Source organism: Phyllobates terribilis, unplaced genomic scaffold (assembly GCF_046119375.1).
Source record: "Phyllobates terribilis strain yellow unplaced genomic scaffold, ASM4611937v1 Scaffold_7__3_contigs__length_470593459, whole genome shotgun sequence".
NCBI classification, from domain to species: Eukaryota; Metazoa; Chordata; class Amphibia; order Anura; family Dendrobatidae; genus Phyllobates; species Phyllobates terribilis.
In genome coordinates, this window is record NW_027362767.1 from 289,121,267 (window position 1) to 289,147,591 (window position 26,325).

Genomic DNA, 26,325 nt, shown 5'->3' on the forward strand with positions numbered 1-26,325 from the left:
GATCCCGGAAAATGGACATAAGCGACATAAGCAAATTTTTTTTTCTTATTAATTTTGGATTTTTTTTTCACCACTTAAATAAAAAAAAAGAACCTATATATGTTTGATATCTGCATACTCATACTGACCTGGAGAATCATATTGCTAGGTCAATTTTAGCATTTATTGAACATGGTAAATAAATAAATAAAAAAAACTTTTGTGGAATTGCACTTTTTTTGCAATTTCACTGCACTTGGAATTTTTTTCCGTTTTCCAGTAGATGATATGGTAAAATCAATGAAGTCGTTCTAAAGTCCAACTAGTCCCGCAAAAAACAAGCTCTTGCATGGCCATTTTGACTGAAAAATAAAAAAGTTATGACCCTGGGCAAGAAGGGGAGCAAAATACGGAAGCGCAACTACAGAAAATCGCAAGGTGGTGAGTTAATCGCGGGGTGTGCTTTAGGTAAATGGAGATGCCATTTGGAGTGCCATCTTTTCTTAAGCCAAAATATACAGAAATTGCTATTTATACTTTTTTTTTCAGTGGAGAAAAGTCTGCTGTCATAAATAGCATTAGAAATATAGTTTTATTATAATCTCTATTTACCAGAGGATATTCTATAAGTAGTATAAATGTTCTTAGATTTGTCCCCTAAACTGAAATGCGATCGTAAATATTCAGTGTCACACGTTTCACTTTTCTCTTTGTATTTTCTTGCAGATGGCCCTATTAAACAGTTTGAGTAGTGAAGACAGATCACATCTGGAAGAAGGCATCAGGCTTTTACGAAGGACAAGGCGGAACAAAGGCAGCGAAGGCTCTGAGAGTAAGTGTTGCTTTTACTCCAGGGCTTCATATCTAGGATAAAAGGAAAATGGAAAGGGATAGGAGTAATATAAGGATACTTCGGGCTTCAGGTAAGATTGTGTCATGATCCATTTCGTCTAATACTTTGCAGGATAATAGTCGGCTGCTCGGGGTGGGTTTTTGTTATTTTAATATTAGAACTAGGACAAGCTTAGACTCTTCACTAGTGATAATCGAGTATGCCTCATTAACCCTTTTGACAAGCATGCTCGGGTCTTCGCCGAGTATTTTGGCACGCTCGGCGTTTCATTCATTGTCGCCGCGCCTGCAAGTGTCACGGCTGGTTGACAGCTGTGACGCATGCAGAGATGGCCTGTTCGCCAGGCTATCTCTGCATGTGTCACATCTGTCTAATAGCCGTGACACTTTCAGGCGCGGCGACAATGAATGAAACGCCGAGCGTGCCAAAATACTCGGCGAGCACCCGAGCATGCTTGTCGAAAGGGTTAATGATGCATACGTGATCATCACTACTCTTCACATTTTCTTTGGAGAAACTCCGATCCAGGCAAAAATACTGGACAACATAGAACTGTATCTAAACTATTTTGTTTGTGACAAAACATTCAAAACCATAAAGACCCCATTATAGCCATAGGTTTTCATAGGGTATGGCTGGTGTCTGGCATATTAAGGATCCAGCATTTTTATTAATTTTGGTGTTTTGACTCTATAACGGAGCAGAACTTCCTAATTATGCTATACTAATGTGAACACAGTAACCGTAATGCTGCTTGCATAAAAATTCCTCTCATCTTGGATAAAAAAAATAGGTAAAAATTATTTTTATTGCTTTTTCCTTCAGTTTTATAGACAGCAAATGATGTGCTGGTCACATATGCATACTGTTGCTTTATTCGCACAGGGACTTATTTTCAGTATTGCTAACCATACGTAAATATAGGGCACTTTTTTGCCCTGTCCGTAAAAATAAATTTGACCCATTAGTGATTTTTTTTGAAATTGAAGAAACTTATACGAATTATTTTGACTGTAATTATCATCATTTTACCGTGAATGCAACTAATGTCATATCAGAATTACGGGCTGCAGTCATGTATCACTGATAATCATAATAATTGACATTGCGCGCTTCAAATTATTATGCAAACTAGATTTTCGTATCATAAAGATTTCATTTTTTTGTTTTTCAAATAAACCCATGGATGGTATTGTGTCTCACTGCTCTTTGGATCTCTGAAATCAATCTCAAACACCTGTGATAATTAGTTTGTCAGGTGAGCCCAATTAAAGGAAAACTACTTAAGAAGGATGTTCCACATTATTAAGCAGCCAGAGGTTTCAAGCCATATGGGAAAGAAAAAGGATCTCTCTGCTGCCAAACGGCATCAAATAGTTCAATGCCTTGGTCAAGGTATGAAAACATTACATATTTCACAAAAACTTAAGCGTGATCATCTTACTGTAAAGAGATTTGTTGCTGATACTGACCACAGATTGGTTAGTGCAGATAAAGGCATAATGAGGAAGGTTTCTGCCAGACAAATTCACAGAATTAAGAGAGCAGCTGCTAAAATACCATCACAAAGCAGCAAACAGATATTTGAAGCTGCTGGTGCCTCTGCAATCTCGCAAACCTCAAGGTGTAGGATTATCCAGAGGCTTGAAGTTGTGCATAAACCTACTATTCGGCCACCCCTAAACAGTGATCACAAGCAGAAACAGTTGCAGTGGGCTCAGATATACATGAAGACTAATTATAAAACAGTGTTGTTTATGGATGAGTGCCGTGCAACCCTGGATGGTCCAGATGGATGGTTGGTGGAGGGACACCATGTCCTGACAAGCTTACAATGTCAGCCAGATGGTAGCTGAGTCATTTTTGGGCCGGAATCATGGAGAGAGAGCTCTTTAGGGTACCTGAAAGTGTGACAATGACCTTGGCAAAGTATATAGAATTTCTGACTGACTGCTTTCTTCCATGGAACAAAAAGAAGAACCGTGCCATCCATAGTAAAATCATCTTGATGCATGATAGTGCACCATCTCATGCTGCAAAGAATACGTCTGAGTCATTGGCTGCTATGGGCATAAAATGAGAGAAACTTATGGGGTGGCCACCATCCTCCCCTGACCTCAACCCTATTGAGAACCTCAAGCAGCACACCTGTGAGGGTGGGAGGCCGATCACATCAAAACATCAGCTGTGGGAGTCTATTCTGACATCCTGCAAAGAAATTCAAGCAGAAACTATCCAAAACCTCACAAGTCATCTATTTCAGTAAAGTGAAAATGTCTTCACCGAATAAAGACTTTACATATTTAACCCATGAATTGACAAGACAAGATTTGTCCAGGAGGTGAAAGAATCAAATCTCTCTGATTAAGATATATTACAAAGTTGCTTATTTTCATATGTACTATTAATTTATCAAACAGCAATTAAAACTCTCTAAATAAACTGGCAGGAAGAAAAGCTGAAAAAATTGTGGCTCTTAAAGGCTGCGTGCCCACTATGCGTTTTTCAAGCGTTTTTGCCTCGGAATTTCCGCAGCGAAAACGCTTAAAAGCGCTTGGTAATACGTGCCCCATGGTCCCCAATGATAATCCGCATGTGCTGTGCACATGCTGCGGAAATTTCCGCTGCTTATTATCATTGCGAAAAAATCCGCAGCATGTCCATTATTTTTGCGGACACGCAGCGTAATTGCCGCCATTGACTTGCATTGAATCGCTTAATATCCACATGACTACATGTGCACATGCGGATATTAAGCGATTCAATGTGTGGATGGTACCCGGGTTTGGAGAAGAGGAGACTCTCATCCAGACTTGGGTACCATAGTACCTGTAAAAAAAAAAAAAAAAAAAAAAAAAAAAAGTAAAATAAAAAATATACATTATACTTACCTTCTGATGTCCCCCGGTCTCCTGTATGATGCGTCCGGTCTCTTGTACGGCTCGCGGTGGTGTGAAAGGACCTTCCATGACCTAATTTAGTCATGTGACAGGTCACGTGACCGCTGACATCGGCGGTCGCGTGACCTGTCACATGACTAAATGACGTCATGGAAGGTCCTTTCACACCACCGCGAGCCGGAGAAAAAAACGGGGGCCATCAGAAGGTAAGTATAATGTTTTTTGCTTTTTTTTAATTTTTACAATTTTTAATCTTTTTTTGAACTATTAACTTGGTCACACTATATAAATCCATGACGCATGTAAAATCGCATGTTAAAAAACTCATGTAAAATCCGCATGCGTTTTTGCTGCCAGGGAGGTGCGGAAAAAATCTGCAGCATTTCTGCATCGTGGGCACTTAGCCATATTCTAGGACCCATGTAGGTCATGACTCTTTGTCTATTACAAATCCAAGCATTTTGGTATAGCTGCCTTTAAAGGCTTTTTTGTACCTGAAGAAATCAATTATTTCGTAAATTAGGGCCTTAAAAATACATTTTTTAATTTTTTGTCTTCTTACTATTTATTTCCAAATCACGTAATCTCCTTCTGAGTATTTGGTACTCTTACTTACTTTTAGTTTATGATGAATGATATTGAATAATGTTGGCAGTTTTCGTAATTTTATTATTTTGTGAGCTACACACTAAGCAGAACATGTAGTTTTCTGGTATGCTTTGCCCATCCTCTTTCTATAGGGTGCTGAACTTATGGGAAATACTGTAATACCCCGGAAAATGCTGTTTTTAGTAGGGCAATACGGTACATTGGGGAATATCTATTGAGTGGACCAAGTCATGGCTCTCTTTTCTGGCTCATGAAGATGATGATGATGATGGTGTTTTGATGTGACTTGTTGCTCCAATAAGAATCCTACTGACCCAGACAATCCAAGCTCCAAACACTGTCACTACTGATATCAATTGTGCCATAAGGTCATTATTGTCGGTCTATTCCATGCCATAATCTAATCTCTCTTCTAATATACTCACTACACAAACTGCTTTATTTTTTTTTAACCCATTTCACGTTTGATCACGCTTAGTTTGAGAACCGCTGCCTCCAGGGATACTCAAGACATGTCGTCATCAGAGAGCAGAGGCTAATGTCGCTGATGTCTATTTCAATGGCTGGACTAGTCACTGCTCTACTGAGCATGTGTTGGTTATCAATTCCAATGTATGCGCAGAAGGATCTTGTCACTGTGCAATATTCTTATCAATGCACAGTGACAGTGCACTCCCTTGTTGACTCTAATGGCAAATTACAAGCTGGCAAGAGAGCGCACTGTCAGTGCACATTGCAAAGAAAAATCCTGGCGAGCAGAGACCAGCCTCTGCCCCCTGATGACATCTCGTTTGAGTATCCCAGCATGCACTTGTATTTTTCAAACAAAGCATCATCCAACAGGAAGTAAGTTAAAAAAAAAAATAGTGCAGTGAGGGACCGGTAGGAACTTTTTAATCACAGTACATTAGAAAAGAGATTAGATTATGATATTAAATGGGCATTTAGGACTAAAATGAATGTTAGTTTTGGCCCACCCCTTTAACCTTTTCACAACCTATGACGTATAGTTACGTCAAAGGTAGTGTCCCTGGCTTTGATGCAGCCTGCATCTTTCCCAACACATGACATCTAATCTGCCATGCCTCTAACAGCTGTGAGTGGAGCAGAGATCCACCCGCTGCTGTTAACCAGTTAAATGCCACAGTCAATCAATGACAGCGCAATTTAACAGGTGCCGGCCAGAAGCGTTTCACAAGTCCTGCCCATCGGCGCCATGTCACGTGATCGTGGGGCACCGATGGGTTGTCTTGACAGCTGGAGGTCTGCGGAAGTCCCCCATGCCTGTCATCATAATCCTCCTATGAACACCGGCCTATATCCATCGTTCATAGGAGATCATGATTTATGCTACACATAGCAGGACTCAAGCCTTGCTATGTATAGCACAAGCGATCGAGTGATCGCTGCTTAAAGTCTCCTAAGGGGACTATTTTATAAGAGGTAAAAATATAAATAAAAAAACACAAGTTCAAATCAATTGCCCCATTGAAAATAAAACCATTACAAAAAATAAAAAATACACATATTTGGTATTGCTGTGTGTAGAAATGTCCGATCTATCAAAACAAAATAAATTAATCAGATTATCAAAATTAATTAGATCGGTAAATGGGATAACGAGAAAAAAATTGAAACGCCAGAATTACGGTTTTGCAATAACATGCGATCAAAGCATCTTATCTACCCCAAAATTGTATCAATAAAAACTTCAGCTCAGGGTGCAAAAAATGAGCCCTCACCCAGCCCCAGAGCCCGAAAAATGGAGACGCCACAGGTCTCGGAAAATGGCAACATAAGCGAATTACACTCCACATCCTGGCAGCTCTGCTTCTAGCTTGTTCTTCACACAGAATTATTTCTTGACATAGAATTGTTTCTGTCAGCTGCTGCTGATGGCTGAAGATCAAGACATCTTTGAAAATAGAAATATATTAGTTCAGTGTGTATTATTATAGGACAAACACAGCTAAAAATATATATCTTTTTTTTTTTTTTTTAAGTGGACAATCCCTTTAAAGCGGAGAAGGTGTCCTTGTTACATAAGATTTGGCATTACTTCTGATGATACTGCTTCTGCTTAAAATATTGTTCTGGAATATTGAAATCACATGGTCTTCGTCTTTCCAAAGAAGGAAACAGCCAGTATTTATTACCGACAATCTGGTAAAAGTGTGTGCATTTTCTTTTTCTTCTTTGTCTTTAGTTAACGTTCATGTTCAGTATGAAAATAGTTTCTAGTTCGTTTAATTTAATATATTAGATTTGGAAAACCATAAGTCAGTTTCCTTCCCTATAAAACCTGTCATTACCAGCATTAATAAGAACGAGAGCAGGTTGAATGAAATCGGCTGAGCCGCATTACTTTCTGCAAGTAACACGAGGACATTTTGCCAGAATGATGCACTTGAGTCATCACACGAGGCTCACTATCATTTGGTAGCATGCATACGTGCACATTCACAGCTAAATCCAGTGTAACATTTGTTTGTTTCACAGTTGGATTTATTTTCTAACTGATGAATGAAGAGCTTTTCTTCTAAATACCTTACATGTGTTTTTTTTTTCCACGTCTATTCTCATTTCTGTTGGCAGACATGACTTCTCTAAAGTTTTCTATTTTTTTTTGCACAGCTTACATCTCTGTCCATTGATCCCTTCCCTTGGCAGATTTTTCCATCTGAGGGTATGTGCACACATGGGATATATATGTACTATTCTTAACTCTATTAATAAAAGACATATAAAAACACAAAGTTGGATAAAACTGGCCGCATTGCTTTATTAAGGATATTATAATGAATTAAATCGAATTAATCAATTCCGATCCAATAACGGCTCAGTCCTTTTAAAAGGTTTTTTTCCCACAAACAAAAGTTGATTTTAATCAATAGATCTTGGAATGATAATAACTTCCACAATTGGATGTGTTTAGATAAAATGTTCCTGTGCTGAGATAATAAATGTGCCCCTGCTGTGTACTGTGTAATGGCTGTGTCTGACTGTACAGGAACATGGTCTGATCATACCACATCTCCTGGAAATATGGCCGTCTTCAATGATTGTTCCCTAAACAACATTTATCACCTATCGACAGGATAGATCAGTGTTTGCCAATCTCCAGTCCTCACGGCCCCCCACTCGTCATGTTTTCAGGATTTCCTTAGTATTGAAAAGGTGATGGAATTATTATTAAAGAGGTATTCCCATCTCCAAGATCCTATCCCAATATGTAGTAGGTCTAATAATAATAATATTAGCAACTACCTCCAATTAGAAATTTAGTATAGTTCTTCTGATTTGCGATATCTCTTTCCTCATGTGCAGGCATTGCAGGACCTTAGGTATCCATGGTTACGGCCACTGATATAGTGACAACTAGTTACTAGTGGCTGTAACTAGTGATGAGCGAGTATGTTCTGTTAACCCTTTCGGCGAGCATGCTCAGGTGCTCGCTGAGTATTTTCGTAGTGCTCGAATGTTATGTTTGAGTCACTCCGTGTGCATGATTTGCGACTGTTTGACAGCTTTAATACATGTGAGGAATGCCTAACAAACAAGCATTCCTCATATGTATTAAAGCTGTCAAACAGTCGCAAATCATGAGCACGGAGTGACTCATACATAACATTCGAGCACGCCGCAAATAATCAGAATACACCCGAGTGTGCTCGTAAATCTCGAGTAACTAGCATGCTCGCTCATCACTAGTTGTAACCATAGATACCTAAGGTCTTGCAATGCCTGCACATAAGGATAGAGACATGGCGAATCAAAAATACTATACTGCATTTCTAATTGGAGGTATTTGCTAATATTATTATTATCACACCTACTACATATTAGGATAGGATCTTGGAGATGGGAATACCCCTTTAAGGCATCAGAAACTGCCATAGTTTCTTTCACTTGTGTAATACTAAGGAAATCCTGAAAGCATGATGTGTTGGGGCCCATGAAGGACGGGGTTTGGGAAACACTGCGATAGATGATCGATGTATGATTGCCGGGAGTCTCCCACTGATTTCTAGTACAGGAGCTCAATATCCTCCATCTTAACCAGATCTGTCACCAGATTTCACATATAAACATTATTAAAAAGATCTCCTGACCTGATGAAATTGGTGTGTTTACTATGAAAATGAGAGAGACGTTAAATTGAGTGAGATTGAAATTACGTTTCTTTCAAAAGGCTTAAATTGTTTTGTATCTCTATGTTCTAATAATTTTAGTGTTTCTTGATTTTAGTGTTCCCTTAGAGACATTTTTTGCTGTCGCCAGTAATATTGTGTCTAGAAAGTCTATAGAAAATGGAATTATGTATGAGAAATACTTTATGCATCAGGATGTCGATCTCGGGCAAGCTCTTACCCCATACACGTCATTATTTGGAGACTTTTTATGCATTAGTTGCGCAAGAATTTAGGGGGATGCAAACAGAGAAAAGAAAAAATGAATACTTCTGGGGAGGAAAAGAGAGCCTTAAATGCATTGAGAGATGAAACAAAAAATTGTGATAAGACTGGCCGGCAAAGGAAGTGGCATTATCATATAGAATAGAGACGATTATTTAATGGAATAGAGATGACCACGTCACTACTGTATAATGGTGCACAAGTAGGATCCAATCCCCTTCAACGATGCACAAGAAATAATATGCAATCCAACAATAAAGTTTCTCAAACGTTTCGGTCTACATTAGACCTTCCTCCGTGTGCCTATTGTCCAATTGAAAAGATATCAGATTACGTTTTATCCCCTGGGTCAGCTAGGAAGCGCTGAGCATCTGGTTGAAGCAGCGGTGGACAGGGGACCCAGGGGATAAAACGCAATCTGATATGTGGCCCTAACACCCAAGGGTGGAATCGCGATCCACTCGTGGCTGTTAACATGTTAAATGCCGCCGTCAATCGCCGACAGCGGCATTTAACATCGCCGCACCGGAAGCGCGTCACTAGCTCCGCCCATCGTCACCCGTGTCACATGACTGCGGATCGCCGATGGGTTAGCATGACAACCCGGGATCTGCAGGAGACCCCTGCTGTTGTCATTGCCAGGATACTATGAGCGCCGCCCAGCGGTCGGTGCTCATAGAAAGTCAGCATTTCTGCTACACACAGGCGTTCAGATAATCACAGCTTCTAGTCTCCCATGGAGACTATTGAAGCCAGTGTAAAGTAAAAGAAAAAGTTTTTTAAAAAATATAAAAGTTTAAATCGCTATCCTTTCTCCCCATTCAAAAATAAAACCATAAAAAAAATCACACATATTTGGTATCACCGCGTTCAGAATCGCTCAATCTATCAATATATGAAAAGAATTAATCCGATCGTTAAACGGCGTAGCAAGAAAAAAAGATCAAAACTCCAGAATTCCTTTTTTTTTGGTCGCCACAACATTGCAATGAAATTCAACGGGCGATCGACAGATCGTATCTACCCCAAAATGCTATCAATAAAAACATCAGCAGCTCGACTCACCAAAAATAAGCCCTCACCCGGCCGCAGATCCCCAAAAATTGAAACGTTACGGGTCTCAGAAAATGGCGACTTTTTTTTTTATTTTTTAACAAGCTTTGGAATTTTTTTTCAAAAAAACCCTATACATGTTTGGTATCTGCAAACTCGTAATGACCTGGAGAATAATAGCAGGTCAGTTTTAGCATTTAATAAACATGGTAAAAAAATAAAAATAAACAACTGTGGAATTACACTTTTTTGCAATTTCAACGCACTTGGAATTTATTTCCCATTTTCCAGTACACGATGTGATAGAACCAATGGTGTCGTTCAAAAAACTTGTCCTGTAAAAAATAAGCCCTCACATGGCCATATTGCCAGATCCATAAAAAAGTTATGGCTCTGGGAAGAAGGGGAACAAAAAAAAAGCACGAAAATGGCTGGGGCGTAAAGGGGTTAAAGAGAATCTGTTAGTAGGATAAACCCTCCTAAGCCGTCTATATGAACAAGTAGGTCATGGGAAGCTGAATAAAATGATACCTTGATATCTGCAATCTGATGTTTTATTCCTGACTAATCAGTTTTTCTTAATATGTAAATGAGTTGTGAAGATCTATGGCCCGAACATAGATCTCCCTGATAATTTGCCTCCAGAGCTTAATTTAAATCAAAGGGGGAGTTACCAGTGTGAAACATGTAATGACTGACAGTGTGTTCTCTGGATCTACATGTCTCACACTGGTAACGCCCCCTTTCATTTTAAATACATATTAAGGAAAACATGGATTTCTCTGGAATAAGACATTGGATCGAAAGTCAAGGTATCCTTTTATTAAACTTTCCATAGCCTAAATGGCCAAAATAGTATTGCCTAGTCTATGTTATATGGATTTTTGCAGGATTGATACAAGTTTAGAACGCTTTTTTCTCAACATCATCTAAACTTTTGTCCATTATGCATGCCTGATTTTGCAGTACATGCAACTTTTGTGAGATTTGTGACCCAACTAATGGGCATGAAATAAAACCACTCTGGAAAAAAAGCTCATAAGTGAAGAAAGAAACATATTTCTTGGATAAGACCTAAAAAAACAAGTTTATTTGTTTAATCTATTTATTTAGGCAAAGTTTGTTGAAATGACAGTGACCTTTTAGGATGGCCAATGTCAGTCAAACTAAATTATTTTGATGGGATTAGCCAACCGACCACCTGATGTATAAAGGGTGTCATAATTCCACATTAGCAGATGCTAACGAAAAGAAGGGTTCCGGCATATTGAACTTTTAGTACACCAGAGGCTTTTGTTCTTACCTGAGCTATGCTACCATCAGAGATGTCTTGAAACTTATGAAGAGAAAAAAATGTACAGGGCACGCCACAGTGCATAGAGTCAACAGGGTTTGTGAGTGCTGATAGAAGAGGCATGAGGTATTGTGCTTACTAGAGGGATGTGACAATTAGATGCAAGAACCATAGTGTATCAAATAAACAGAAATAAAAAAAAATTAATCTAGATCTATAGTGCAGGTGTTGATGCAGAGAAAATTGAGCATCTGAAGCCTCTGTCACTCCAGATCTATTCCCCGCCCATCGGCACTTCCTCCTGCTTGACTGACAGCCTCTATGCTGTGTGACTTCAGTTAAAGGAGCCGTCAGTCAAGCAGGAGGAGGCAGGTAATAGAGCTGGAGTGACATCCTCATAATAACTCTTCAGCCTCATACGCGTACCAATTGAAATGCTGATATCTTAGTAACATAGGAATGGACTGACCATGTAAAGGTATTGATGGACTTATTTTTGAAAGAGCTACATGCACATATAAATAGTTTGAGGTGAAGTCCTGCTGACAGATTCCCTTTAAAATGAGTACAGACTTATGCGACAACATTGGACAGATGTCTTCCTTAAGCCCAGCATGAATGTTAGCAGTACAATAAGAGTTTTAAAATGGCTAAAAAAAAAGAGGCAAAAGGGTTAAACAGTGAACTCACGGATCAGTGAAAACAGGCTGGACATAGGTAAAAGTACATAATACCAAACATGGCTGTGCAGCCGGTCAGCCAAACCAACAACTCAGACTCCTCAATTTCCCTGACTCCCAACTCCTCACTACTGAGAATGTACATAAAGTGCAGCACAGATTCATCTCAACTAAAAGCCGAGATCCTTAGATCAGGAACAGAACAGACATTTATAGGACATTTCATAACTTTCCCAAATTCTTATGAAAACATTTACAGCTCATCCTGCACTGAACTACTGAACCCAACACAGATTAGATATTAGAAAAAACTTTTTGACAGTGAGGGTGATCAATGAGTGGAACAGGCGGCCATGAGAGGTGGTGAGTTCCCCTTCAATGGACGTCTTCAACCAGAGGCTGGACAGACATCTGTCTGAGATGGTTCAGTGAATCCTGCTTTGAGCAGGGGGTTGGACCAGATGACCCAGGAGGTCCCCTCCAACTCTACTATTCTATGATTCTATGATTTATTTTAGGAGTCAGTCGGTCCATTTTATACAGACTCCGATTCCACCAAAATTGACACTGACTCCACAACACTGACTCCACAGCCCTGGTTGTATATGATATTAACTTGGAATTAGAGATGAGCTGATCAGACAAAATTCAAATTTGTTTGCACTTTTTTTTTTTCGGGAAATTTGATTTATGAAGAAGTTTTTCTCTCAAGACACCAGAGCATAATAAATGTAAGATGTAAAAAATATTTAAAAAATTCTCACCGCTTTGACACCTTTGCTACATACCACTACTCATCTGATCCTCGCCACATCTTCTGATCTCCCGCTGGGATATCTGGGCCTGTCACGCCGTGTCGGGACTTCTGGCTTTCATTATGCCTGGGAGGGTTCTGCGCAAGTGCATAGAAGGTCTTGGCGTTATGATGTCACGATGTGCGCCGTGACCTCTGCAGAACACTCCTGGACCTCATGACAGCTGGAATCCTGGCTCAGCTTGAGAAGATTGGGGATTCCAGTGCGAGCTATGGGGGATCTGAAGATGTGGCGAGGACTGAACGGGTGGAGGGGACGGAGAGGAAAGTGGTATGATGATTATAAGGATTTTGTTATTTAACCTTTTGGAATATGTCTGTAGGATCAACCCTTCTAAGCCATCTATATGGGCATGTAGGTCATAGGTAGCTGAATAAAGTGATACCTTGATATTTGCGATCTGATGTCTTATTCCAGAGAAATCCATTTTTTTTTGTATGTAAATGAGGTGTTCAGGACTATGGGCCGGACACTGATCTACATGAGAATCTGCCTCCACAGATGATTATAAATGAAAGGGGAAGTTACCAGTGTTAAACATGTAATGAAAACACAGAACAGCAGAACTGAACTTTGTCTCATAACAAACAGGTTAGCAGCTGCAGCTCTCACAGCTCTGCTGTATTGTAGCCCTGTCTGCCTGTGAGATGAAAGCTAAAGCACTGAGCGGAACCTGCAGATGTCAGGTATAATCACACACAGCTCTGCAGTGAGAGCAGAGAGCGGCCATCACACTGGTAACACCTCTTCTATCCCTGGAGGCAGATTCTCAGGGAGATCTATGTCCGGCCCATAGTTCTGAACATCTTATTTACATATAAGAAAAACGTGGATTTCTCTGGAATAACACATTGCATGGCAGATATCAAGGTATCATTTTATTCAGCTTCCTGTTAACTACATACCCATATGGAAGGCTTAGGATGGTTCATCCTGCTGACAGATTCCTTTTAAGGCACCACATCAAACTTGAAGATGAAGATACCGATCACTAGAATGCAGATTGAAGAAAACCATAAAATAGTGGAAAACGGAATCCGCTATTGATAAAGGAGATGGCTAAATGGTTAAAGCACTAAAAGCAAATGCTGGAATTTGTGGAACCACATCAACAAACATAACTGATAGCCAGAGATGTATGGCAGCGGCTTACTCTGCCTTTAGAGAACACCATGTAAATTTCACTAAGCGTGTGTGGGGTGCGGATGGTTGAGAAGAATAGCTGGCTGACAGTCTAGTGTTTGGCTGACAGCAATCATAGTTACATAGGTTGAAAAAAGACCTAGGTCCATCCAGTTCCGCCTTTCTCCATCAATTATCCATTTTTTTTTTGTTACTAAATTATCTATAACCCACAATGTTACCTGTATCGAGGAAGTTATCCAGCCCCTTTTTTGAAAGCTGTTATAGTGTCGGCCATTACTACCTCTTCTGGTCAGCATTCCACAGTCTGACTGCTCTGACTGTAAAGAACCCTTTCCTATTTAGCTTCTCCCACCCGTAATGAATGCCCCCTGGTCATTAGTATGGTCTTTAGAAGGAATACGTCATGTGCCAGTCCTTTGTACTGACCACACATTTATACATATAAATGAGATCTCCTATGAGGCGTCTTTTTTTTAAGCTAAACGAGCCCAACGTTTCCAAGCTCTCATCATACGAGAGGCCTTCCATCTGAAATGTATAGCCAGGTTTAGTCTTCTAATATTTGCAACTGCTTGCTACTGGTTAGGGAAACACTGTACTGAACAGTTAGATGATTGCCTTTTTTCATTTAACAGTTAAGATAGTAGAAAACGTACAGAAATATTTTACATTCATGAAATTTGTGTGAAACGAATGGAAAAATTGCTTTATGCCTCATTTCCTCTTGTATAACTAGAGAAAATGTTACTGCAGGAAGTCATTTCCCTTGAAGTTACGCCAGCGAAGAAATGTAAAATATGTCTCCTGCTTTTTCTGGTTATTGTAGTGAAGTTGTAGGTGGTGATGCATGTTCTGCTGAAGTGTTGTAGTGTTTATGAATGAGCAGATCTGAATCCTGTCCAAGGATAATTGTATACTAAACGTTATGCTGCCCGCTGCAGAACTATCCCTTCTGGAATAACGTGCTGTAAACTGTGTTTGATTTAGCATGTGACAATGTCTGAAAAATTCTAGTGATGGTCGGAGATGTGCCAGGGCGGTCAGTTCAGATACACAGGCAACCTTCCAATGCCTGTAGTTAATCTTTGCCTTGCAAATGGTGAAACTGCAACCAAAAAGTGGAAAAAATATCAGCAATTGATAGAACATGTTGCAAATTTGAAAATCCTCTGCATGAAAATCTGTGGAATGTTATGTTACAACTTTTAAACGAGGTTTTGTAGAAGTAACATTTTAGTGAACTGTAAAGTAATACAAGAGCGCAATATGGTCTTATCCTCGTTAAAAAGGTTGATAATTAGAAGTAGAACCGCTCAACTTATGTGGTTGCGTGAGACAACACTATAGAGCCTGAGAACTAGATTCAGCAGCTTCCATGAAACCGTAGATTTAAGTAGCAAGATAGGAAGTGTTTCTGCGGAACACAACACAATAATAAATTGTAGGTTTATTGTCAACGAGTCCACTGACTCCTTCCACAGGACAACCATACATAAACTATTGATTAAGATGTCCTGAAGAAGGAGTCAGTGGACTCTGAAACGCGTTGACAATAAAGCTACAATTTGTTTACCAATATTTGTATCGTGTTCCGCAGAAACACTTCCTATCCAGCTACCTAAAACATTTTTGTGAACAATCACAGATAAAACACGTATGTGAAAAACAGACGTCTGAATGAGACCTCAGGAAAGCGGTTTCTGTAGTAAACCAGACCATTCAAGAAATTTGCACTACAAGTTGCCTCCTTTTCTAAAACGGGTGTAAGATCCACCACTTGTAAGCCTTTGGGTTTTAGTTTTCCTGAAATTTACAGCTTCCCTATAATGTCTCCTCCCGACTGGCTGCGTTGTCTTTTCTGTGAAGTCTTGTGCATGCGTCTTTGTTTCCTAAGCACAGCAAGTCGGGAGGATGTCAATCATGCCCAGTCTCTAAAGCCGGACTGCTCTGATTATTGGAAAGTCCCACCGCCACAATGGTCATTTGCGTATGCTGAGGAGGGTATTAAAAGTTTATTTTTTCCAATAATAAGAGCTATTGTCTCAGGTATCAGGCATATTGGGAAGCTGGATTCACCTTCACAATGTACGGAGGGCAGGTAGATGCTTTAGACACCCTACAAGCTCCCTTTAGTTACTCATGCTTAGCTTGTTCTGCTGAGAAGTGTTTACATTTGTATTAGACAATTATAAAATCTCTCGGAAACATCAGAGAGCTTTCTGTTCTTTATTTGACATCGGTTTAGAATAATACTGCTAACCGGCTGCTTTGCCATTGTGCAGCGAGTCCAGGGTTATAAAACGAGCCCTGATGTGGATAAACATTGCTGCAGGGCAGGCTTGAATCAGGAATCATCATAATCCTTTTCATTTATATTTACTTTTCATGATTGAGCGTCCTCGGAGACGACATTGTTTAATATCCACATTAGGTTGCATATTCAGCATTGCCGGCCTTCCTGCTTAAGTACCGTAATTGCTATAGAAAAGTAGAAGCTAGTTGTCGAGAATAATGAAAACATGGAAATCCCAATGTCTAACAGCTAACTTTATTCTGAAACATATAATTGTGTTTTATTATGGCAGGCTTGTGCCTCTTATATTAAGGATTATGCATTGACTTCATTTTTTTCTAGAAAATGGGCCCTAGACAACAAGAAAAGCAGCACATGGATTAGAGGATAAATGTTTGTTTCCTTGGGGGGCCCACAGCTTGGTCCCCCATTGATCACTTGTACATGGATCCAAGTCTCCGAGGATACCTTTTTTCTGAGTGGTGGTCAGGCATGCATCCGGCCGCTCCAGCCTGTGTCCCATTGACTTTCAGTAGACTAGTGCTACTCAAATTCGACCAGAACTCCATTTAAAGTTCCCCTTAATGCCGTCTTGTAAGTGAGAAGAAATGGGGGGCTTGAGACCTCCACTCTAGTGATTGTGGGCCCCCCATGGATCAGATATTTTTCATCTATCATATGGAAAGGTGATGAATGTCTATAGTGGTAAAGCGCCCATTTTAACCCCTTTCCTACATCTTACTGTACTTGTATTGCACAGCAGGCAAGAAGCTCCTGCAAAGTGCTGTCCATGAATGGTGCAGTGATGGAGGCAGCTTGGGAATAAAGCAACCGCCGTCTGCACTGGGTGTTAGCTGTATATTATAGCAGACACCCTACTGCAACAGCTGTGATCGGTGCTAGTACCGATCGTGGCTATTTAATGCTTTTACATGACGTGGTCAATAGCAACCAACCACATCATGTAGATGGTTGTGAAAGAGAGGGAGCTGCCTCTTTCACTTTATCGGTACCCCAAAAAAGCGTGAATAGGATGCTGATGGAGGTATTGGCAACCGGAACAGGGTATACCAGGCCTCCTGTCAGTGTAGGACTTACAGGTCGAATGTCCTGCAGTACAGGAATATTCCAGGGTATTAGACCAGCTATCAGACTAGTGAAAGATAAAGTTCTATGGTGGGACGAAGTAAAAAAGGGGGAAAAAAGTCCAATAAAATTTGTAGAAAATGTGGAAAAAAAAATACAGCATGAAAGAAATGACGAAAAAAAATTGACACTAAAGCCTTTTTTTGTGTCAGTTAGATGAGGTGCTTGAAGCTGGATGTGATTGTTTGGTGGGTGTGCTTGACGCAAGAATACCAAATGGGGGTGAAGTGGGAACCCTTGGATGCAAGTATACTGCTTATAAGAAAGAAGGCACACGGTCTCAGTGTGTCTTCTGTGGGGAAAGTGTTGCTGACATACCAGTGATGGGGGACTCTGGGTGTCACTACTGGGAAGGTGTTGGTGGCTCTGAATGTGCCTCACAACCATCTATCAGATTAATGCTGCTCCCAAGGTAATAAAGGTTGGGGACCACTGGTCTAGATCATGATATATTTGCACATGCTTGATTGTCCCTTGGCTATAATCTTATATTATCATACACCTTGGGTTCCTCAATATGTATTCCTTATGAACCATCTGAGTCTGTTTTATACATCATTTTTTGACAAAACTCGAATTACAATGTATTTATTATTCCTTTTACGATAGGGCTCATCTATTGTATTATTATATCCCTCTTGACTCTTGCAAAAAAAAACCTGCATTGCTGTTTGTTTTTTATTGCTGTATCTGATTTTAGTATACAATATTTTAGGGTGTATAAAAAGAGAGAAAATCTCATGACCCAATCGATTATTCTTTAAAGCACTTGTAAGACCGTTCTATAATATGGGATCCAGTTTTGGGCTCCACATTTTAAAAAGGATATTCAGGAGTTAGTCGGTTCAAAGGCGGCAACTAGATTATTACAAGGGATGGAAGGCCTCTCATGATCAGAGGTTGTAAAGGTTGAGCTTGTTTAGCTTAAAAAAAAGACGCCTCAGAAGGAATCTCATTTACATGTACAAATATATGTGTGGTCAGTACAAAGGCGTAGCCCATGACTTATTCCTTCCAAAGACCATTCTAAGGACCAGGGGGCATTCATTATGGGTGGAAGAAAGGAGATTCCTGCAGCTAAATAGGAAAGGGTTCTTTACAGTCAGACTGTGGAATGACGACCACAAGAGGTAGTAATGGCCGACACTATAACAGCTTTTAAAAAAAAAAAAAAAAACAACTAGATGCTTTTCTTATAACTAATGGGATTGTGGGTTATAAATCTAGTGAGATAGACTGTATAACCGGTGGAGAAAGATTGAACTTGATGGTATGATGGTCTTGATGGTCTTTTTTCAACCTACATAATTATGTAACGATAAAAAAAATGTTATGCATCCCCCCCAACCCTTTGAGCTCCACAGCTGCTGAAAACGCAGGTAATGGTGTAATAAACATTAGAGCATCTTTATACATGCCCTTATTTGTGGGTATGAAATTCTTATTGGCAGGCTTATCTAAAAGTGCAAACCACTGGTACCATAGAAGAACTGAAAGTTCAGATTGCTTCTCTAAAAGTATCTTTAAAAAAAAAAAAAAAAAAAAAGCTCTTCCAAGATTCTATGAACAGATTCAACCAACATTAACATGTACCTAAATGATGGGAAGGAAAATGGTATGAAGAAGGAAAGGAATGGCTCATGTCCTGAAGCCTAGAACATCATCTGCCAAACATGGTGGAAGTAATGGTCTATGTGGCTGCCAATGGAAGTGGCCATTTGCCAAAGTCAGGAGAAGACAAAAACGTGGCAGTTCTTTCTATTGTTGGACACAATACTCAGTGTAAATGATAATCACTGGAAATACCAATGGAACAAACCCAAAACCCCTAAGAAATGGAAGCTCTGTGTAATTACGCCGTATGCCAGTCTCTAAAGCTGGTCATGTTACTCCTAATGTTTTTTTTAGTCCAATCCTATAAAGTATACTCATACTATAAAGTACTTCATCAGAACAAGATGTTGTAAGCTTTTTCTCACTTAGCCCCTATCTTTATGTGCACTTGTTATATATAGCCCTTTTAGTGTGTATTAGTTGCACTGGGTGCTAAGCTTGGCGAGAACACCACTCTCGTTGTATGTGGTTCAATAGAATTTATTTTGATATGACTTCAAATAAACTGTTCACAGAGGAAAGCAAGGAATTACCTGGGAAGTGTCTTAATACATGAACAGCGTTACCATCTGGTTAGTGTCAATTACTTATATTTAAGCAGGATAAAGACTGTAAAACGTGACAAACTGCTAGATTTAACACCATTGGATAATATACTGTAATGCCTTAATATTGTAGATGGCTTATTTCTAAGTGCTTCATTCCTTTCATCATGTCTTCCATTGCTTGAAACAGAGCTGCGTCTCTGAAAAGCACACCTATAAATTGACCTAGTAAAAGATGAAATGGTCCCAACTCCCGACATATTGTCTTAATTTGTGGTGTCAGACTTCTAGCGTATTTTCCTTCTTTCGTACAAAGATTTCTCTGCTCCTGCTTCAACTCTTAAGTTCTGAATCCGTTTAGAATCGGCATCGCAGTTTCTTGCTCTCAGAACAAAGGGCTTGCTGGGGTAGTATTTTATATCATATACTTCTTTTTACCCCTGTAGGTTTAATAATTTCTCTTCTTTGGAGAGTATCTTTCACCAATGAGTAAAGAGAATATATTGTTCACTGTATACAGTGCCTTGAAAGTATTTAAATCCTGTGATCTTTTCCACATTTTTATACGTTATACACACAAAGAAGACAAAGTAGCAAGTATTTTAAAAATATAAATCTGAAAAATTGTGATGTGCATTTGTTTTCATCCCCCTGTAGTCTGATACCCCTAAATAAAATCTTGAGTGACCAATTGCCACCAGAATTCACATAATTAGTAAATTGAGCCCACCTGTTTGCAATTTATTCTCAGTATAACTACAGCTATTCTGTGAAGGCCTCAGAGGTTTGTTTGAGAACATTAGGAATAAAACAGCATCCTGAAAACCAAGGAACACACCAGACAGGCCAGGGATAAAGTTGTGAAGAAAAGTAAAGCAGGGTTAGGTTATAGAAAAAAAATACCCCAAGCTTTGAGCATTTCACAGTGCACTGTTAAATCCGTCATCGAAAAATGGAAGGAATATGGCACAACTGCAAACCATCCAATACATGGCCGTCCACCTAAACTGACATCCCAAGCAAGGAGAGCACTAATTAGAGAAGGAGCCAGGAGGCCCATGGTCACTCTGGAGGAGCTGCAGAGATCCACAGCTCAGTGGGAGAATTTGTTCACAGGACAACTATTACTCCACAAATAAAGCCCTTATAGAAGAGTGGCAAGAAGTAAGACATTTTTTAAAGGAAACCACAGCTAACATGTGGAAGAAGGTATTCTAGTCAGATGAGACCAAAGTGGAACTTTTTGAACTAAATGCAAATTGCTTTGTATGTCGAAAGACTGACACCCTGCATATCACCCTGAAAACACCACCCCCACCATTGAACAAAGTGGTGGCAACATCATGCTGTGGGGGTCGCTTTTTTTCAGCAGGAACAGGGAAGCTGGTGACAGTTGATGGGAATATGGATGGAGTTAAATCCAGGGCAGTTATGGAGGTAAACCTGTTAGAGGCTGCAAAAGACTTGAGACTAGGGCATACGTTCACCTTCCAATAGTACAACGACCATAAACATACTGCCAGAGCCACAATAGAATAATTCCGATCAAAGCATATTCATGTGTGTGAATGTCTCAGTCAAAGGGCAGATTTAAACCCCATTAAGAATCTGTGGTAAGACTTAAAAAATTGCTGATCACAGACGCCTCCATCCAATCTCACTGAGATGGAGCGAGTGTGCAAAGAAGAATGGGCAAAAATATCAGCCTCCAGTTGTGCAAAGCTGGTAGAGACAGACCCCAAAAGACTTGAAGCAGTAATTGGAGCAAAATGTGGTCATACAAAGTATTGACTCAGGGGGGCTGAATACAAATGTATGTTTTCAGATTTTTATTTTTAAACTGTTTAGAAAACCATGTATCATTTCCTTTACACTTCACAGGTACTTGCTACTTTGTCTTGGTAAATCACATAAGATCGCAATAAAATACATTTCACTTTGTGAGTGTAATGTGAAAAACTAAATGTGGAAAAGTTCACAGGGTATGAATACTTTTTCAAGGCACTCTATACTCAGTAAGGAAGATATATAATATGGACTTGTTATCATAGGCAGTATTGCAGAGAACACATCCTTCTGGCTTTTTAAATGTTGGACTAGCTTGCAATGCCAAGGATTCTGAGTAAGAGGATCTTAGGATCTACGCTGTGCACAATTATTAGCCAATTTTTATTTTTGATTAATTTTATTTTTCATTTTGTCATTTACAGAGCTCTGTGAGAGTTTGTTTTTTGTGTTACAAGATGTCATTTTCATTGGTACGTTTTAGGAAACGTCATATTTTTGTGAGGCAGAATAAACAAAAACTGCAATTCTAGAACTTTTTTTTTAACCTTCCATGTAGATGAAATTTTACTATTGAACAACTACAGTGCTGTTGGACAATCCTAAAAGGCTAATGAACTAGAATATTTAAGAAAAAGCAAGGTTTGTTCTCTTAGGAGAATATCTATGTTAGTGGGCAACTTTTAGTGTGCAGAATAATAATGTAACTAAATAAAAAACATACATTTCTCCAACTCAATTGTTTATTTTCATCTGTTAACGTGAGAATAATCACAAACCCCTCACAATGTATAAAAATAGATTTCTGAAATAAGATTAAAAAAAATCAGTGACCAATATAACCATACTTCTTTTCAATAACTATCATAAGTCTTCCATCCATGGAGTCTGTTCGTTTCTTAATATGCTGACGATCAACTTTTTTAGCAGAACCAACCACAACCTCCCAGAAACTATATGGAGAGATGTACTGTTTTCCTTCACTGTAAATCTCCTATTTAAGAAGAGCCCACAAGTTCTTATTCTGGTTTAGGTCAGGTGAGGATGGGGTTATTGCAGGGACTTTACAGTGATGTAGAATTAGAGTTCTAATGATGACTCATGCAGGGAAATGAGACTTCCTGTTTCTACATAGAGATTAGAATGATTCAGCTAGTCTGTTTTTAATCATGTGATGACATATGACATAGACCTAATGGAAAAGAGAAGAATTAACTTGGTAGAAAGGCAAAATGAGCAATTGTAAGTACACAGCGCTGTATAATATGATGACTGCAATATATTAGGAATTACCAATCTCTGCTGAGAATCTAGTGACAGAATGAAGTTAAAAAAAAAATGGGCTGCTACTTTTAAGGTGATTCTGGGATATATTTTTTTCCTGCCACATAGTACTTTATGTTAATAGCAAATTTAGATTGACATGTTTTGAGTTTATTAAAAAAAAACTTTTAATAATTCTTCCCTATAAACAGATTCATATGACACAAAATAGTAATTAACATTTACAATGTGCCTCTTGACATTTTACATCCACTCAAATCCCGTGATTCCTATGAAACCTTGACATAGGATGATTTGTGGGGATTCTAATGTCTACATCCTTCCAAACCAACTTGAGACATGTAGTGTGAAAGTGTGCTGCTAAACTTTGTAGCTATATAATGTCCCAGGAAAATAATTGAACAAATAAAAAATGATGGTGCCGTAAACTTATACTTGTTATATACCATGATATTCTTCTACAAGATGTGAATTTGTAGCCACGTTGAATTTGTGTTTTTTGTGCATGTGTTAGGTGTGTTCGTGAGGTTATTACATACTTGTTACCTATTTAAATGACATGTCAGTTATTGCAGTACAGGAATGTGTAGTGGTATATAAGTGATATTTGTAACACTCTTGTTTATATGTATGTTTCTACACTCCTCAACATTGAAATTAGAACACCAAAAAGGAGAAGTAGTGGAATTATGGCAATCACAGAATCGATAGACATGTTACTGATATGCAAATGATGAAAAAATGGTATCGAGTATGAGCTTCATGCACAATAATCCCCGCACTTACACACCTGGGCTGCTGTCAGTGATGGTATTAATGGTTGTCTGAGGAGTGTTCTGCCTTGCTGAACAGCAGCAGATGCTACCGGCCATGGGCATGGGCAACATGCGGCCTGGTCTTGTCGTGAAAAATGGCTCCTGGGCGACTTTGGAGAAATTTTTGAGCAAGCTGTGCACTTGTGTTCAACTGATCTCATAGCTGAACCTTCTATAGGAAACCGTTTTAGCACTTGCTGGACTTGCTTGGATGCCCTGAAACTTTTTTAACAATTAAACCTTTCACTTTGAAGAACTCGATCCCATAAATGGTCAATTTAAGGGCAATCTTACAAGCAAGTACAAAGCAATGATGAATGCAGGTGTTTCCTTGGAGGTAACCATTGTTAACAGAAGAAGACGACAATTGTTTCACACACCACTTTTAAAGCAACCAAAGGATATAATTAATTCGGTATGCTAAATTTGCTTTGGTCATTTAAATTCTCTGGGGGAAAAAAAAAATGTAAATTTAATTATAAATTTTCTAAATACTTTTAATTAGCAAATCACACTTGTAATTGTCTACAGAGGTAATCACTATAGAATCAAAATTGCCGTGTTATTGTTACTCTGACAAACTAGAGTGGATCAGATTGAATTGATTTGCGGGACCCTGGACCAGCATGTAGGTCAGTGGTACTTGGCTGCTAGATCGGAGGCCTGTCAATCTCTTACCCTCCGGCATCCTTGGTGCAGCATTTGATTTGTTAGGGCTAGCACAATGTTGTGTGTGAAGTTAAGCAAATATGACATCACGCCAGACCCCGCTAATCAAAAGCCATGCCTGGGACACCAGAAGGTAAGAGATTAGCCCAGGTACCACTGACCTGATGCTGGGCCAGAGTCCTGAGAATCAATCTGCTCATCTCTAACTGAAACTATTTGAGAACGTTAATAGTGAATGTGAGCATGTGTGCAGTAGGGAACGACGCCCACCCTCCCTTATGCATATGAATATCCCAGTGGATATTCAGATCATATACTGGAGATGCTGTCCATCATGTTTTTTTGATCTAATGCTGGAGATGCCAGTGGTGCTGAGGGGTAAGAGGAGACTGCTCACACTGTTGTCCACCCTGTCTATCTGATATAATACAGGAGATACCAGTGGTGCTGAGGTAAGAGGAGACTGCTCACACTGCTGTCCACCCTGTCTATCTGATATAATACAGGAGACACCAGGGGTGCTGAGGTAAGAAGAGGCTGCGCTCACTGCTGTCCACCATGTCTATCTGATATAACACAGGAGATACCAGGGGTGCTGAGGTCACACTACTGACCACTCTGTCTATCTGAATGTTGAGCTGCTGCTTTACCCTGGAGGTGACCTTATACCACATATTATCAAGCGATCTCATGGTCACAGCAGCAGAACTTCCTACTGCACTTGCTCAGGTACCTGTCCTATTTAAATTCTCTTGCAGGTTTCCATCAGAGTAACAAGACAGCGGATATTTAAATTCTATAGGATTAATTTTCTAAATAAAATGATTGGGATTTGCTAATAAAAGATATTTAGTTTTAAAAAGGTATATCCAGTGCAGCACTACGTGTCCCCTGCAGACTTGGTACAACTCTCCACTCAGTTGTAAAAACTGTGAATAATGCAAGAATCCAAGGCCCCGGGTAGTATCCTTCAAAAAAGTTTTATTGACACCAATGTCCACATAAAAAAACGTACATGCGACTTTTTGGCCATACTGGGCCTTTCTCAAGCCAAAATCAAGATGTACATATACACATGACCCAAAACCACTACTATTTATAGTGAGTCACTGGGGCTCTGTTTGAAATTCGCAGCATAGTCAAGGTATGACTTTTTTAGGCAGTTTGTGTCATTTTTATTTCATTGATATTTTTTGTTTTTCCTCCTGTTAAAAAACTTGTGTGTGTTAAAATGTATTGCCTTTTTTGGGATTGTTTTGTGGCTTTTTTTATTTTGTTTTTTGACAGTACTAATTATGTGATTCTGAGGGGAATAATTCAATACCATGATCTATTAACGGTGCCAAAAAATGTTGCAAGAGTGTGTGTTTGGTTCTTCAAAGGCCTCAGCAGGATGACCGTGATTTTTCTTATACGCCAAAGAAATGGTCCGAGTTTCATCAGTTTTGGAGCAGATATTCTCCGGTGTTTGGTCAGTTTTTGCCATGGTTTCATCAGTTTTTCTGTTATGCAAAAAAAAAATTTTACAAATTTATGGAGGTTTCCCGTGATCTTCCTGTCAAACAGTCAGTGAAAAATGGACAGCACACGAATGGCATCCCACTGATGTCCAGTTATTTTCACGGCCCCATAGGCTTGCATTGGTGAATTTTAACTTTGATCAAAATAAAACATTCCTGTGTTTTTGTGCAGACCACCCGGTCCGCTAAAATACCGATATTTGAACAGAAACAGACTGAGTTCTAGCCGTGAAAAACACGGACAGAAATTGTGCATGAAAAACTAATGTCTGAAGGAGACCTTAATCCAGCATAAATGCAAAAATACTAAAATGTATCAGATCCATCATACAGTGTTTTAACCCCTTCACGACATGCGCCGTATATGTACGGCGCATGTCGTGTCTCCCCCTTTGATGCAGGCTCCGGCGCTGAGCCCGCACCTTTCCCAGGGATATGACAGCTGATCTGACCAGCTGTCATGTGCCCCTAACAGCCGCAGGTGGAATCGCAATGTTAACATGTTAAATGGCGCTATCAATCTCAGACAGCGGCATTTAACATGGCCACGGCGGAAGCGCGTCACTAACCCTGCCCATCGGCGCCCGTGTCACATGACCACGGGTCACCAATGGGTTGACTTGACAACCCGGGGTCTGCAGGAGACCCCTGCAGTTGTCATTGCCGTGATGCTATGAGTGCCGCCCAGGGGTTGGTGCTCATAGCAAGTGAGCATTTTTGTGATGATCACAGCTTCTAGTCTCCCATGGAAACCTTGGGAGCATGTGAAAAATAAAAAAAAAAGAAATGTTTTTAAAAATAAAAGTTCAAATCACCCTCCTATCTCCTCTTTCAAAATAAAACAATAAAAAAAAGTCAAATATGCACATATTTGGTATCGCCGCGTTCAGAATCGCCCAATCTATCAATA

The 26,325-nt window shown here is 39.5% G+C and overlaps 1 protein-coding gene across 4 annotated transcripts in view; it reads left to right on the plus strand.

Moving 5' to 3' along the window:
- The window catches only part of EDA (ectodysplasin A), a 174,875-nt gene that overhangs the window by 98,327 nt on the left and 50,223 nt on the right, over nucleotides 1-26,325 (plus strand). For all 4 annotated transcript variants that reach the window (XM_073640928.1, XM_073640929.1, XM_073640930.1 and 1 more), the window contains exon 2: nucleotides 706-811. In XM_073640928.1, the coding sequence (XP_073497029.1) occupies nucleotides 706-811 (106 nt within the window). The remainder of the gene's footprint in view (nucleotides 1-705; nucleotides 812-26,325) is intronic.